Source organism: Microtus ochrogaster, linkage group LG7_11, assembly GCF_000317375.1.
Source record: "Microtus ochrogaster isolate Prairie Vole_2 linkage group LG7_11, MicOch1.0, whole genome shotgun sequence".
Classification (NCBI taxonomy): Eukaryota; Metazoa; Chordata; class Mammalia; order Rodentia; family Cricetidae; genus Microtus; species Microtus ochrogaster.
In genome coordinates this window covers 20,299,083-20,316,502 of record NC_022032.1, presented here as the reverse complement: position 1 = coordinate 20,316,502, position 17,420 = coordinate 20,299,083, and the positions used below count along the sequence as shown (strand labels likewise).

The 17,420-nt window shown below is 43.9% G+C and overlaps 1 protein-coding gene across 1 annotated transcript in view; it reads right to left on the bottom strand.

Annotated features, from left to right (window-relative positions):
* The window catches only part of Enpp6 (ectonucleotide pyrophosphatase/phosphodiesterase 6), a 95,212-nt gene that overhangs the window by 43,325 nt on the left and 34,467 nt on the right, over positions 1 to 17,420 (bottom strand). Inside the window, exon 2 of the mRNA XM_005362587.3 lies at positions 14,192 to 14,371. Within this exon, the coding sequence (XP_005362644.1) occupies positions 14,192 to 14,371 (180 nt within the window). The remainder of the gene's footprint in view (positions 1 to 14,191; positions 14,372 to 17,420) is intronic.

Here is a 17,420-nt window from a genome sequence, read left to right as displayed (position 1 = left end):
CATTTTTAAAAATCAAAACTATTTCCAAAATAAAACAAAAAAAGCTTAGCATAAAGTAAAAAGACGAGATGAGTTCTAAATGTACAGATCAATGAATTCTTACAAAATGGGTGAGCCGAGTATCCAAAACTCACATTAGGAAGCAGAATGCTGCTGTCTTATTTTTACGGGCACCTTCTCACACACCTCTCCAGTCTCTCTCCTCTAAAGTTTGAATTCTGTTCTGTAGGTGAACACTAGCCTCACCTACCTCCAAACTTAATATAATGTAAGGTTTCGAATTAATTAGATGCTTAATACATTCGTAGTAGAGTTGTAGTTAGTATAGTCTCTGGTATCTTTGTATTAAGCACTTGGCATTTGACTGTCCTGTACCCATCACACATTGGTTGTCTCTCCTTTCTTGGTTTCTATTGAGTTAGTTCATATTATCGCTATGTCATTCTCCTTCTTCTATTAGCTCACTATTTATATATTCCTTGCAAAGAGCCCAGAGGAAGATGGAAAATAAAATATTTGCCTATTAACATTTGCTGTAAGCTTTCATTTCTTTAACTTCACAAACAATGTGAAGATAGGCTAATTTTAAAAATTAGAACCTCTACCTTCTGTTTCCAAGTATCTTAACCCTACACAGGCTTTTAATTCAAAGATTATAATAATGCTGTTAATTTGTGTTTACTGCCCATTCTGGTGTTCTTCCTTGCTTCCAACATCTCTTTTCTTCCATCACCTTCCTGTCTGAGGAATTTAATATCCCTGTCCTTTAGACATGCTGGCAGGAAATTCCATCTTTAATTTTAAACTTCATTCTGTGTGTGTGTGTATGCGTGTGTGTGTGTGTGTTTGCATGTGAACATGCTGTAACATGCGTGTTGAGGTCAGAAGACAGCCTACAGGAGTCAGTTTTCTTCCACCACGTGGGTTCCAGGGACTGAGCTCAAGCATCAGGTTTGGTGGCAAGCACCTTTTCCTTCGGAGCCCTTTCTCCAGCCTAAATTCTCTCAGGTTTGGATCCTTCGGCAACCTTACTGTAGCTTCACTTTGGAAGGGTATTTCAAGAGGGTATGGAGTTTTAGGTTGATGATTACTCCCTTTTATCCTTTTGAGGCCACTGTCCCACTCTCTCCCTGAATGCCAGCCCTTACACTGCAGCGCTGGCTGTCGCTCCTACTGTTGTCCTTTGAACAAGGTTCTCTGGCCAATGTTAAGCGTTCCTCATTTTCTTTAGCTTTCAACAGTTCTGAAGTTCATTTAGCATTCACAGCACAGCACTCACTGTGTGTATGTGAATCAAATCCAGGGCCTTCCTGGATTCCAGTGCTTTCCCCTGCCCTGTGGTTCTTATTTGTATTTTGTTTTGAAACAGGATCTGGCCAAGTTGTCCAGGCTGGGCCTTAAACACCCTGTGTTGCCTGTGATGGCTAGTTTTAATTATCAGTTTATTATAACTCAGGATCATCTGGGAAGTGTCTTAATGAGGAATTATTTGAATCGATTTGGTTTTGGGGTATGCATACCTGTGAGAATTGAGGGGGCATGAAATACCTGAATATGGGTGGCGCCATTTCATGATCTGGGCCTTCAAGAGTGGGGAAGGTAGGCATGCTTGTCTTCTCTCTCTAATCTTGACTGTGGGTGGACTTGCTGCGTTGAGTTCCTCCCTTGACCTCCTCTCATGGATGGACTAGAGTGGAATTGCATGTTTCTGGTTGTGGTGGTTTATCATAGAAACAGAAATGAAACTACAACATAGCCCAAGCAGGCTTTCAACTTGTGATCCTCCTGCCTCAGCTTCCGGAGCAGGCAGGATGACAGTCATAGCCCTTTTGCAATATGTGTTTAGGGTCACTTGTTAATTTAAATTTTTTATTAATCATTTTTTCTTCAAATATCACTTCTTTCCCATCTGTTTCTTCTTTCCTGCATGTCACCACCATACCTCATGTATCGTTTACACTGTCTTCTTTCTTTCACCCTTTTGCCTCTCCACATTTGACTTGGATGATTATCTTCAGTCCTTTTAGAAAGATTCTAGTTGACTAATGAACTTCCATTTTGTTCTTTTTACATGGCTCTTTTGAAGTGCAGAACTGATGTCTGGGTTGCTTGTAAAGCTGAGTCTGTTGTCTAGTACATTCGTCTTCACTTGGGAATGGTGGTCAAGACTTATTTTCTTATTTTTTATTGGATGTTGCATGCTGTGTATGAAAACTTACAGATATATGATGCTCTGTATGTTATGTTCTTATGGAAAGCAGACACTATTACTTATTTCAGTTGACAATTCAATTACGCTTTTCTTAAATAACTTTAAAAACAAGAGTAGCAACAACTTATTTTTTCATTTACTTTCCAAATACACAAACATATGAGCCAGGTTTGGTACTGGAAGTTTCTATGTACAGTCAGGATAGGACAATGTACCTTAGCAAGATTCTGGGTGAGGGGTATTCTTTCTTATGTAAAGTAAGAAAAAGGCATATACCAGTCAGAGTAATTTTAATAACAAATATTAAACTTGGGGGAGTCTATAAAATATTCCATCAAAATTAATCTTGGTCTCGGAAATGCTTGGGAACCCAGTTTCATGATCTCTGAACTAGGAAAGAAAGTCACAGTACCAAAGTGCAGGGTCCAGAAAACAACAGGTCATGAAGCTGCTGATGAGAAATGGCTTATGACTGACAGTCCACCTTGAGGTCATTCACAACACAAGTTTTGTAAGTGAAGAGAGAGAGAGAGAGAGAGAGAGAGAGAGAGAGAGAGAGAGAGAGAGAGAGAGAGAGAGAGAGAGAGAACCATCACCATCGCCATAGGGCCAATGGAGCATATCATTCCTGTCTATTCAGGGTCAGCGATCCAGACAATGGAGCAAGAAGTCCTATCCCAATTGAGAGATGTTCTGATTGCAAGTCCTGAAGGTGCCATCAATTTGGGTGAAAGTTATATCCCTCCACATGCCTCACAGAATGGACTGGATAAGTAGCCAACTAAATACATCTGGGGCAAGTAAATCCTTCTTCTTCTCTGTCAGTCCACATGGGGTCTTTCCTGTGTGAACTCTCAAAGGGAAAAACATTGCACCTTATTGGGAATGCTAAAAACCACCAATGAGAAAGCCGGTGAGAAAGACAACGGCAGCGTAATGGAACATGGTGGAAAAGGAATCGGTAGTTTCAGAGAGAGCAGAGTTAATTACTTTTAGGTGGATTTGTGTGGGCGCTTTGTTTTGCTTTCTTTGGTCTTTGTCTGATAGGAATCAGAAGACTGGAAGTGGGTGTTGTGTGATAGCTCCCTAATCAGAAGTCTGTGTGGACTGCTGGTTCGGCCACAGGCTCATTCTGATCTGTGAGTGTGGGCGAGCATTTCCCAACTTACGGGCTGCTAACTCCGAGCCTGCCTTGTAGTTTCTCAGAGAACAACAAATGTGGTCCACTGAGGTCACTCAAGTGTGTCCGGGGGAAGTGTGAAGCTTTAGACTGTTGCCTCAGGGGTCTGCAGGGAAGGTCGTAGCCAAGGCACCTTGTGGAAGTTTAGTTTACTGACAATCTTGAGGGTGTGGTTTCTCCTTTATTCCACCTTCTTTCCTCCTTATTACTGCTGAGCTTGGAAGGAAATTGCCCTCAATTAAGGTAACTCATCTCGACCTACTCTTGTTCTTATTAGAGCCTGGCTTCTTGCTTAGTAGTAGTACCATGTGCTGTTTCTGATGACCTACTAATTGTCCTGATAACAAACGAGTTAGAAGGAACAATTACCAAAGGCCACCCTATGTTTGTGAACTCTTGTGTTAATATTTTAAGGCAGTTTTTCTCATCTTTCCTCTATCAGAAGATTATTTTAATATACTTTTTTTTTTAACAGCAAGACCTCATTGCCCTAAATAAGCTATCAAAACAAATACGCAAATCCATTGTGGGCAACGCATCTCGTAGATACAGCGTCCTTGTCGGAGGAACCATTTCAAAGCAACACCCAACAGGCTTCCATCGAACCCTGTTCTTTCATAGCTGTGAAGCCAAACCCTCAGACAGAAGTGAATGTTCCAACACCTCTTTGCAGGCTAGCCATCTGATCTCCTGGTTCTGGTGCTTTCCCGTTGAGCACATTGTTTTTGTCAATGTGCCTCGCTTCCTAGCAACTCTCTCCAAGGACCACCAACCCAAGCCCATAAACATCACCTTTCTCCCAGCCTCCTAGAGCACAGGTCTCGCCTTCCAAGTGGAGTTCCCATGTGCCAACTTTGACACATCTTGTAACAATAACTCCTGTGAGTTGCATTTTATGTGATGTGAGACAGGTGTGCAACTGTTGAATCCATGTCTCAAGAGAGCTTATTAAAGCGGCTAAGCCAATTAACTCGCGGAGAAACACGCAACCTTTTCCAGGAAAATACATCTGAGGTACAGGAGCTTGTGGGAACAGGTCTTTGGAGGGAAACATGGCCTTTGATCTCAGAGACCCTTTCCCCAGGGTTGGCCTGGCCCCAGAAGACCAGAAGAACTATTGTAGGTTTCTTCTGATGGCTGGGGGAAAGAAGCTGGCTGTGCCATGGATGACTGGCCTTGTGTACAAAGAGAACAAGTTAGGAGCAGCTGAGGAGCATCTCCTCTGTGACACTTGAGTCCAGAAGTTTGGCAGAAAGCAACCAACTGGGGATAAAAGCAGGAAGCCAAAGAGAGAGGGAAAGCATTCTCCACAGGGCCAAGGCTCTGTTAAAATCCCAGAGTTAGCTTTAGATGAGGAAGACAGTCTGGCTGGAGAAAAAAAATGATACTGGTAGCCCATGGAGGGCCAGGAATTAGGGCTCTCTGGACTGGCCCCTTCCCAAAGGTCTGCCATTATTTGTTCAACACCAATAAAGAATATGTTACAGGTCCAGGCAGGGGCCAGACCATGCAGAATGGATTCAGGTCCCCCAAGACTCTGTCCCCTTGTCTGAGGACTCATCTGATATAAGAAGTACCAACTTTGAGCCCACTTCTTCATTTATGCTAGGAGCCCTACTGAATCGGCCATTCTCTGTCGAACATTTGGTAGCTGAGCAAGTAAAACTGGAAGACAGACTGATGTGAGACCCTTACCAGGCTTGGCTGGAGCTCAAGTACCAGTACATGACAATTTGCATAGGGTTTGGAGTCAGATAGGAGGGATGGTGGCTCAATTGGCTTGCTTCCTGGTTGTATGTTCTCTGAGTGTGGATTTTCTCAGGTATTCCCTGAGCTAGGGAGCATAGACCAGGAGACATTTCCCTAGAATCCTTTACAGAGACCCCCTCCCTCCCCCCAGGAAGAGGAATCATTACTGGAGCAGACCATGGAGCCTAATGCTCACAGTAGTCCAGTGCCTTTTCTCGGGTACCAATGGAGATGAGCCGCCACATAACATCAGCATCTGCTCTGAGCCAGAAGAAATCAAGGTGCGAATGAACCTCGAACTCACAAATTCACGAGCTGGCAGAATGTCTGGAAGCCGGGCGTAAGCTGGGAAGAACCAATTGAGCTCTATGGATGACACCTGGTCTTGCAGCGCAGCCTTCTTTGATCAAACTCAAAACCCGTTGATTCCTTTACTAGCTCCTCCTTCAGCTTAGACCAGCACAAGGGCACGGTGATTGGATACTGTATGGCCTGGGACACTGCAGCAGCAGCCTGACTGGAAATCTCCTGGTCAGGTTAGGTGTGAGCAAAAGGTGTTGGAGTAGCCAAGAGGAGGTTCTGTGAGTGCCGGATGCTCTGAACTTGGAATCTGGATTCAAGAGGGCATCAGCAAAAAAAACAGTTAATAAACCTAACAGTGAGCCTACAGCATCTTAGAGGCTGTCACAAAATAATGACAGCAACAGGGCCCTGGGAAAACATCTCCTCTTTGGATTTGTGGCCACCCAAAGCCTTGTTTTGACTTACTTGACTCCTAACCCGTATTCCATTTCTCCGCTTCTTCATCTTCGTTTCCATCTTCTCTTCCTTCACCTTACTGTTCTCTTTCTCTATTCCTTTCCTTCCTCTGCAGCTTCTTCCGTTCTCCCTTCTTGTTTTCTTCAACATTGAAAACAAACGTCTCGTGTTGATTTCCATTCCTCTTGAGGCATATCAGTTCAATTCAAACAAAGGTGGTCACACAAGGCTTCAGGGATGTATAGCAGCTCTGTGGTTGGTCTGCCCTGGGTGGGCCATGCTGTGGAGTGGTTACTTTTTGCATGCCTGGTGATATTATCAGACTCCAAGCTGCTCGGTGGCAGGGCTATACCACAGTCAGTCTGTATTCCATACATCGGGAACACAGATCACATAAGAAAGCGGCCATGGGATGAGTACATTAATGAATACTATACCCAAAAGATTCCAGTTTTCCTTTTAGAGATATGTGTTTACCAAGTCACTCCAAGCTCCCCCTGAATTTCCAACATGCAAGCCCCTAAGGCATAAGTGTGACAACTGAGGGCAGTGAATACAGATGCAAGACCTTTGGTAGATGCCCTCCAGTGTGTGGAGGCATTCCTCACTTTAGGTCCCTTGAGGCCAAGTGAATCACTTGAGAATATACAGAGTGATATATAGTTTAATTGAAATCAATTTAGAGAAAAACAATTTGACTGAAAATAATTTGATCAATACGCAAATTAGATCAGATCAGCTTCATATACAATTATCCCCCGGTTTCCACAGGAGGTGAGTTCCAGTTCCCTTTAGGATAGGGCTGTAGAATATTATTTTAACCAGGCAAAGATTGCTGCATTTGTTTTTGCTGTAGAATATTACTTGAACTACATAACGGTGTGTTATGCTGCATTTGTTTATTGACATAAGGCTGTGTGTTTCATTATGGGAAGATGTGCTGTATTTGTTTCACCTTGCCTGCCTAAGGCACCTGATTGGTCGAATAAAAAAGCTGAATGTCCAACAGCTAGGCCGAGAACGAATAGATGGGGTTGGCATGCAGAGAAAATAAATAGGAGAACTCTAGACCCAAAAGAGAAGAGTGAGAGGAGAGAACAAGGGGCGCACCCAGCACAAGAAGCCAGGCAGACATAGAAAAGCAACGAAACAAGACACACGGAAGTAAGAAAGGCAATAAGCCCTGAGACAAAGCAGAGATGACGAGAAACAGGTTAAGGTATAAGAGCTAGCAGAAATCCACCTAAGCTAGGCCAAGCATTGGAAACTAATAATGAGTCTCTGTGTCGTGATTTGGGAGCTGGTTGGCGAGCCACAAGAAAAGGCCTGGTACAGGATAGCACAGTTCTTGCTTAGGTTCCTGGCAAAAAAAATGGTGAGTTCCTCACCTTTAACCTATATTCACCTTCCTGCGTGCCTGCCGTCATCTATATAGTGCCCAGTACAGTGTAAACGGACATGTTCCTGGGGGTGACTAAGGATGTTGAAAAATGTTTAGGATATGTAGAAATTAGTTGGAACAACTGTAATAGCTTTTTAAATATAAACTCAAAACATTATTTCTAAAAGAAAATATTGACAAGTAAAAAAAAAAACATATGAGCCTTCGTAATTTCACCTGATGGCAACTGTTGCTTTTCATGTGTGTATACATACACATATACATACATATACACATGTATATATGTGTATTATATGTATATTTCCATATATATGTATATATTTCATGTATACACACATATCCATATCCTTTTAATATATATGTGTTTCTCATATGTATAGCTTCTCTCTATATATTTCTACATCTCTTTTATATAAAAGTATATTACTGTTTTCTATCCATAAACAGAACAATTCCCTTTGTAGCATTTGATAATTAATTTTCATATTATACTTATGTGTATGGTAATACATTCCAGTAGGCTCCCTATGGTGTCCAAGACTGTGAGCCTCTTGCCAAATATGTGTCCTCTTTGACCCAGACAAACAGATTTCTCGGCTTCCTGGAAGTTGATGTGGCCACGTGCTAAAGTTCTAGCCAACTGGACAAGAGCAGAAATGAAACAAACCGAGTCCCAGTCACAGCGACTTCCACATGGAATGCTTGTGCTCATTCCTAAGTGTGAGCTTGAAAGTCCTGTGTGGGTGATGGGGAAGTGACAAGATGGGAAGAGCCTGGGTGATGCCTGCATCAGTGCCTCCATGTCTGAAGAGAATGGACTGTGAGCAGACATCCCATTTTGGACTTTGTAGATTAAAAAGAAAACGAAAAAGAAATTTCTACTTGATTGAGCTACCAAGACTCGGGGCCTTGTTTCTACCACTGATAGTGTTGTTACTGTTCATTGAGCCCAAATCTCTTTATATGTCATAAGATTCTTGAAAGTCTGAGCATTTCTAGTTTCATACCAACTTATGTCTTGATTAGATGAGCAGTTGTGACCTTATTTACTCTTGTTTTGTTTGTTTTTTTTCGAAACAGGGTTTCTCTGTAGCTTTGGAGGCTCTCCTGGAACTAGCTCTTGTAGACCAGGCTGGCCTCAAACTCACAGAGATCCTCCTATCTCTGCTTCCTGAGTGCTGGGATTAAAGGCATGTGCCACAACCATCCGGCTTGACCTTATTTATTCTTTATGTTGTACAAATACAGTGTAGCCATATCTGTCTTGCCTTTAGCCTTACCACATGATCCTTGAAAGAGCCCCAAGTGTTCCTCTGTTCTACATGTAGAGTTAATATCCTAATATAAATATCATGTAGAATAAATATAACATAGAGAATATACAGATTCTACAATATAACATATGTCCTTATACATATAAATATAACATGTGGATAAGATTAATGCCAAACTGGTGACAGTATTGGGAAGTTTAATGACTATGCAGATTGTTTTATTTGCACATCAAATATCTGGCTGAAAAATAATTGCAATCTTTATCTAGATGTTTAGCATCATGTGCACACAGGAAATGATGGAGCTATAATGTTGGCTCACACTTTTTCGTGATGGATGCTTCTAATTTTACCTAGTGATATGCATCGAAGGTCAACTTGACAGAAGGGTGTCGAGGTTGCACCATGGCCAGATACAGGAAGGTACTGTAAATGATCCATAACTCTTGACCAATTTCTAGCATGTTCTTTTTGCTAATTCAAATGAAATCACTATGGTTATAACTGTCTAAACTGGATATGAGCTGAGTAGAGAGCCACCTACAGCCCTTATGTAGAAAGGGAGGGAGAGAGGACTGGTAACCATGTGTGTTTTCATACATAGAAAGTAGCTTTATTGGCCTAAATACCTGTACGGAACAGGAAGAGGCAGTGGCATTGAGCCAGGGTACACCCAACATCACCCTAAGGTAAATGGGTGGTTTCGTTCACGTCTTCCTGACAGCAGGCTGTTGAAAATTAGCAGCAAAATCCATTACAAAAGGACACAGAACTGCAATGCCAACACTTACTGGATAACTAAAGAATAAACTTACAATCTGCTGCCACCGTGAGATACAAGGAGCTCAAATGTTCTTCCCATGTATAATCTGATCACCTGACCCAATTCCCTGACTTCTTCCTCGAGACAGCCACCTATTCCTTTTATCGATTGAAGATTATTTTTGTTCTTCAAAATAAATTTCCTTGGGATCAAAAAGTAAAGTTTGTGATCAACATGTAATTAGTTATAACCCTTTCGAAAGCACCAGGGGATCCGGTGCCTGGCTTATTTCAGCCTGGAATTATTTCCTGAGCATCTTTCCTTTGTCTAGCTCAATGGGACCAGCGGGCAGGGCTTTGAAGGCTCTGTTGACAAATCTTAAATGTCTTAAGACTTGGGCTGACGGAGGGAGGCCTCTTCCCCTTTGCTCAGTTTTTCACCCTGTTGCTTTATCTACCTGACAGGAAGACTTGAACTACTGCCATTTTTAAGTTATGCTTCTAAATATTGACTTAAAGGCAAGACTCAAAGTGTCATAACACAGCTCACTGAAGCAACCAAGATTGTCCAGGCCTCACCGAGAAGTCTGTGCAATGTCCCATCAGGAGTGGAAAAGGAAACAGAAGATTCAAGAAGACAAATAAAATCCAGGCATGTTTAGAAGACACGCATGGCATTTCACTTAATCTTGTAGAGACAAATGAGCACTTGTTAGGTCGTTATCTGATGCTGGAAGGCACCAGGGAGGAGAGAATGGACCACAGTGACCGTGACTCTCAGCATTTTTTGGCAGGAAGGATGGGAACTGGGGCATTGCAGCCTGGGCTAGGCAGCCTACACTCAGAAAAACCTCCATAAGGTATTCAGTTTTGAAGGACTAGACAGAGTAAGAAACAACATACTTTTCATCTAATTAATGTGAAGACTTTAGTCCAGATCTTTGGCTAACTTCCATGTAGGTCACTGAGGAAACCTCATTTTAGCCTCTTCTCTTCTCATTGTGAGCTCTGTAACTGCTAACCAGACAGTTTTACTATGTCTGTTAGCTGCCGAACTAGGGCTCCTTCTTATCCATAGAGAGCTGCTCTTGGGGAGCAATAATATATCGTACAGGGATATTGCCTTTGAGATTCATCACATATTCGGCGATTATACATAAATTAAGATTCTCCCGGGTGAAGCAAAAACAATGCTCTGTGGGACCACAGTAGGAGCTTTGGAATATAATCACTGCTCCTCTTCGGATTTCCTCCCACCTTGGCATAACACTGGCTTCTATGGCTATACCTAACACCATTGGCAGAGCTGCCTGCAAACAAGACATGTGGATGTTGGTGTGTGTATGGCAAGGGAGGGGGATGCCAACAATACAGATGGTGCTTTTCAAAACCTTAAAATACCATGAAAGGTGGCTATGCTGTATTGTGTCAGTATTCATCTTGGTGGTCCTTAGTCTGGTGACCAGGCAGCTGTCATATCCTCCTGTGCCTGCGCATGCAATCTCTTGCCTTCATTGGTAATAATGTTTCTAAAAGTAACCTCAATGTGCAGCAAAGTCTTCTTTCTGTTTCTGACCTTGCCAGTATGGGCTTAAATCAGAACTGGACCCTTACACAAGTCTAGATTGGCCTGCACTTTCTCAGTCTAGCATCCAACTTCATGGCCCCAGTTGGGTCTCTATTTCAGATAAAGGTATACCCCTAAATTTGTATGTTATGGGTTGAGCCATTATGGTTCCCATAGATTCATGCTTTTAATGTTGTTCCCACGGCACTTTTTGGGGATGCTGAGGAACCCTTAGGACATAGGACCTAGCTGACAGTAGTCGGTCACTAGGAGTAAGTAGGCCTTTGACAGTTACAGTCTGGTCTCGGGGTCCAGTCTTGCTGTCTGTCCCTGGTCCACTGTGATGTGAAGGGTTGTTCTCTGCCATAGGTTCCATGAATCACAGTATTCTATTCAAGTGTACAATGCCAATGACTGTAGACATCCATCTTTAAAACCAGAAGTGAAAATAAATAAGCCCTTGTTCTCTTACGGAATTTCTGTCAGATATATTTGGTCACTGTGATGTCAAACAACTGATTCTCCTCCCCCTGACCCAAAACATCTCATCAGTCTAGGTGACTGATGGTTGATGAACAAAATCCCTTGTGCAACTCTGAACTTACCCTTGTTGGTAAAATAAGCCATTTAGCTCTTCTGGCTAAGTTGGACTTAACACTGTATGTGCTGGCCTTTGCGAGCCTACCTGTGAATGCTTGTCCCTGCTTTGTGACCAGGGTTCCCGCACAGCTTGGCAGTGGGGCTGCCTTCTGCAGGCTCCATCTGTCTATGTCCTGCCATCCTTTGAGATCTGCAGAGAACCCTGAGCAGCTCTCCATGTGGCCACCTCCAGACAGCATCCTCCGAACTCCTGTACAAAGCCCACACCCTCAGTGCAGGCCATCTGCGGCTCGGCTCTGGATGGCTCACTCTTCCCTCCGCTCTCCCCCACACCTGTCAGCCACGCTCTCCCATAATCCCCTGGGCTTTCGCAATTCCCTCAGCTGTTCCTTCCCTCCCTCCCCCACAGCCCAAGCCAGTGAGATCTCTATTGTTTTTCTCTGCCTCCCACCAGGCTACTGTTCATTTATTCCTTCGTTTCTTCTAGGCTTTTACCAATAACTGGCTTCACAAGGATAAGTGTCAGTATTATCGCATTGGAGGGAAGTGCCATAGCCACGTGCCCAGAAAAGGCACATTGCACATCACCTGAGACAGAATGAACCCAAGTTTGTCAATATTGAATTCCCTCATGGTTTTACCTGTATTTAGTGTGTGTGTGTGTGTGTGTGTGTGTGTGTGTGTGTGTGTGGACAACTCGCTGGAGTCTGTTCTCTCCTTCCAACATGTGGGTTCTGAAGATTGAATTCAGGTCTTCCAGTTGGTGGAAATGCCTTTGGCTCCTCCTAAATCTCCCCATTCTTTTTCATTTTGTTTGTTTGTTTGTTTTCAAGACAGGGTTTCTCTGTAGCTTTGGAGCCTGTTCTGGAACTAGCTCTTGTAGACCAGGCTGGCCTTGAACTCAGAGAGATCTGCCTGCCTCTGCCTTCCGAGCGCTAAGATTAAAGGCGTGCGCTACCACTGCCCAGCCAAATCTCCTCACTCTTAATGAAAGATATCCAATGGACAGGCTGACAGTATCCACTGGCTTTCACAGGAGCCAAGAAAGGTTGTAGCATTACTTAACTTCATTACAATAAAAGAGTTTGGCTTTTGTACACCAGTTATCTAGGTGTACAAAGGAGTCCACCGTGAGAGGCGTCCTGTAACTCATTGCCAAGAAGTTGTGAGGGCTTTGCTTATCATTCCCAGTGCTGTGAGGGAAGTTGAAAGAGCATAGAAATTCAAAATCTATCGGATGAACTTCTCAAAGAACAAATAAAAACATTCCTTCTAAAAAGTGTATAGAAAGGGTACTCCGCTCCTTTGTAAAAGTCAACGAGCAAACCAAAAATGATTTCTCCTCCATACGAAAACGCTGCACATGAAATTCGAGCATGTGACACTGCAGCAGGGGAGCAGGGAACGGCATTGTAGCTGTTCATGTCACAGAGCTCAGGAATGGGGTCTTTAAGGCCTGCCCATAGACAACCTTTGCCAGGTGTGCAGCTGGGAGAGGATCACTATCCAGAATACACAAAGAACTCAAACAAATAAAGCAACAAGAAAGTAAGCAAGCCAGCTAATAAACGGGGTTGTGAAATGGACAGCTCACAAAAGAAGAAACACAAATACATGAAAAAATATCACCCTTATTGGCTATCATAGAGATATAAATAAAAAATACACAGATTCCATCATATCCCAGTCAGAATAGCAGTTGCTAAGAAAACAACAGCCGCAATGCTAGCATGGATGTGGATAGAAGGGAACCCTTGTGCCCTGTTGGTAGGATGTAAGCTAGTCCAGCCCCCCACAGAAATAAGTATGGGGGTCTCTCCACAAGCTCGGACTAGAGCTGCCGTATGACAGACCTGCTTCACCGAGTGGTCATTCAAAGGCTTCTAAGTCTTACTGCAGAAACTCTTGCATGTTTGTTCTCTGCAGCATGATTCACAGCAGCTGAGTTAGAGAACCCATCTAGGTCGCACAGCCTTGGCGTGCAGCAACGGCAGAAATTATACTCAGGCTGACTTTTCTGTCATCTCTGATCAAACGGACGCAACAGGAGACAACGTACTAAGCACAGTAAGGCAGCCTCAGAGAGACAAAGACCATGTCCTTTCTCTCCTTTGTGGTCCCTGGTTTCTATAGTCACATGAAATCACGTGTGTATACAGTAAATAACACTAGGAGTGAAACTAGGTGAACAAGGGGGATTAGTGTGAGAGGGAGGGGTAAAGAAGTGGGGAGGGGGTAACGGAGCAGGGAGGGATAGGGGAGGGAATTCATTCAATTTGAAATATATACCTTTAAGAAAAATTTAAGTTAATTTAAAAAATTTTAACGTGCCCCTAGAACATAGTTCTTAAGTAAAACTCTCTCCTTTCAACCAGGGCGTGGTCTTTTTTTTTTTTTTTTGGGTTTTTCAAGACAGGGTTTCTCTGTGGCTTTGGAGCCTGTCCTGGAACTAGCTCTGTAGACCAGGCTGGTCTCGAACTCACAGAGATTCGCCTGCCTCTGCCTCCCGAGTGCTGGGATTAAAGGCATGCGCCACCATCGCCCGGCTAGAACATAGTTCTTAAGTAAAACTCTCTCCTTTCAACCAGGGCGTGGTCTTTGAAGGACTCTGCCTTGTTCTCCTGGGCAGACTCCACGGTGTTTGAGGTTTGGGAGAGGGGAGGGGCCTGGAGGCCAGCACACTCACCTGGCCAGTAGTACATGTAGACCTTCCTCCTGGCCTTCATCAGAGTGATCCACAAGGGTTCTGACCCATTCCACCAGAGGGGCATCAGGCTGTCTCGGTTGACCCCGATGTCGAAGGATTTGTTGGTACTGGGATCCCACATGTAGTTCCCGGTCATCTGGTGGACCTCACAATGGCGGCCTGCGGGCAGGAGGAGGCATGGGGTCACTACATTCTTTGCTTTAAATCTTTGCTCAATCCGACTGCAGGAACTGTTTTCATCCTCACTTAGGAAAGAGAGAAAGTACCATAACTTGTCCCTTTCTGTTGTCACTACGGAGACTTCTTTTTCATAGAGGACAAGCAAAAGAGTCACCAAAGGGTTAGAAGCCAGCCAGTTCTACATACCAGGTTCCAGACCAGCCAGAGAGATGTAATGAGACCCTGTCTCAAAAATAAAGCAGACATCCACTAGCTGATTGAGGATGGGATCGCTTTGCTCGAAGCTGGGCCTTTCCAACCAGTCGGTTTTAAGTTACATTGAGGGGGCTGGTGAGATGGTTTAGTATGCAAAAGAGCTTGCCACCAAGCTTGACAACCTGAGTTCTATTCCCAGAACCTACATAGTGGAAGGAAAGAACTGGAAGGATTCAAGTTATCCTCTGACCTCTGATCCTCTGGCTTCTGTGTGAGTGGTGTGCACGCACACACACACACACACACTCATGCATGCATGCACGCACGCACACATATATCTTATCTACTCATAGCCTGACGTCTACATATGAATCAGCCTGGGAAGAGTGGATTCTTGCGTTCAGCATCCCTTCAATTCTCCTCCTACAAGATCAGGGATTGAGCTGCTAGGAACATGATTCTCTCCTTTCTTGGAAAAGATGAGGTACTGCTTCAGTGATAAACTATGACCCACCTGATAACATTTGGGACTAAATAGTGCAAAACAGACTCCAGTTAAAAAAAAAAAAGAAAAGAAAAGAAAACAAAGCAATAAAACACCCTCCACATGGAGTGAGGTACCGAAACACGGGCTGGCTATGATGGACAGAGCTCCACTCCAGAGAAGCCAGAAGTGAAAGTCGCAAGTACTGGGACTCTTTGAAACATTAGATTAAATTATTTATTTTAGAGCAATCTGTTCCATCTTTAAAGTTAAAAATAACACAAACATTGGCAAGGGCACCAGAAATCGCTGCAATCTGAGCGAGTGTTGTTTGGCACCGGGACGAAACACACAAGCTCCACAAGCAAGCGCAGTCAGAGCGGTCCTTTCTGTTTGCTTGCTCTTCTTGTCTCTTCCAGCCTCCCCGCCCCTTGCCCGACTCGGATTTTAAAACAAAAACAAAGAGGAACTACCAAGTACAATTTTGAAAAGCTGAATGCCAACGTTTATAAAAAAAGGGGAAGCCGTGTCTCTCAGCATAGAAAGACAGACATTCCACAAACCATACTTTAAATGTAAGGCCCTAGCACCGGGTTTCTCCCTATAATGAGCCGCTCTATCAAGATATTATTTTCACTTCTCTGCCCCTCCCCCAAATCAGTCGTCTCCCATTCCCTCTCCTCCTTTCTCCCAGCTTACCCAGGAGATTTCATGTATTTCCCCTTCCCAGGGAGATCTATGTATGTCCCTCCTAGGGTCTTCCTTCTTACCTAGCTTCTCTGAGGCTATGGAGTGCAGCCTGGTTATTCTTTGCTTTACATCTAATATCCCTTAAGAGTGAATACATACCATGTTTGTCTTTTTGGATCTGGGTTACCTCACTCAGTATGTTTTTTTTTTTTTTTTTAGTTCCATCCATTTGCCTGCAAATTTCGTGATGTCATTGTTTTTTAACCGCTGAGTAGTACTTGATTGTGCAAATGTACCACATTTTCTTTAACCATTCTTTGGTTGAGGGGCATCTAGGTTGTTTCCAGGTTCTGGCTATTATGAATAATGCTGCTATGAACCTAGTTGAGCACATGCCCTTGTGGTATGACTGAGCATCCAGCTAAGACTCCTAGCAATAGTGGAGAGGGTTCCCGAGTCAGCCTTCTTCTATAATCAGATTGATGACTATGGGAATTGTCATCATAGAACCTTCATCCAGTAACTGGTGGGAGCAAATGCAGAGATCCACAGCCAAGCCCTAGGTCAAGCTCTTGGAGTCCAGTTGAAGAGAGGGAGGAGGGATCTTATGAGCAAGAGGGTGGCATCATGATCCTGATGGGGAAACCCACAGAGCCAGCCGACCTGAACTATTGGGAGCTCCCAGACTCTGGACTGACAGCTGGGGAGCCTGCACGGGACGGAACTAGGCCCTCTTAATGTGGGTGACAATTGTGTGGCCTGGTTTGCTTGTGAGTCCCCTGGCAGTGGGACCAGGATTTATCCCTGGTGCATGAACTGGCTTTTTGGAAACCATTCTCTATGGTGGAATACCTCGCTCAGCCTTGATGCAGGGGTGAGGGACTTGGTCCTTCCTCAACTATGCCAGGCTTAGTTGACTCCCCATAGAGGTTTAAACTCACACTAATTGAACACACACATGCACACACACACACACACACACACACTCCTATCTACTATCTACTATATATAAGCATAGAGGGTCAAATGTGAAGCCTGGTCTCAGTGATTTTTAATTTAATACCCAGCAGAAGGTCTTTGAGGAAATGAGGCTGGCTTCCGGAGACCTAGGAAGCCAGGAAGTGGACCAGACTGCAACTTCCCTTCAGAACCGTGACCATCAGCAATGTCCCTGTTGCTGAGAAGAGACATCTTTCTTCTTGATTCAAAACTTTCAGTACAGGAAAGTTGAAGAACGTTAAGGAACTGCCCCCCACTCCGCCCCCACCAGCAAAAGCACTTATGACTTCTTTCTTCAAAACAGTGACGTCAGACACCTCCATCTTCTTGAGGCTGTTTGCTCACGGCTCCGTAAGGCAGCCATGATAACAGTCACTGTGAAGGCAGTTTACAAAAGATGTTCAGTGCCAAGAAGCACCAAACGATCAAAAGTAACTTCTAAAGTACTTTAAACAATTGCCGAATTCCAGGTCACAGGGCAGTGCCCGCTTCCTTAACCTCCGTCCCCAGTGCGCAGAATCCGGAGTCAAAACCCTCCGACCCGTCTTCGCTCTCTACTGTCTAGCTGAAAAATTAGGAGAAACTTCTGTACATGGTAAAGCTGTTGGGTCTGGATTGGAAAGGGGGAAACAGGGAGGAAAGAAGGAAGAGAGAGAAAGA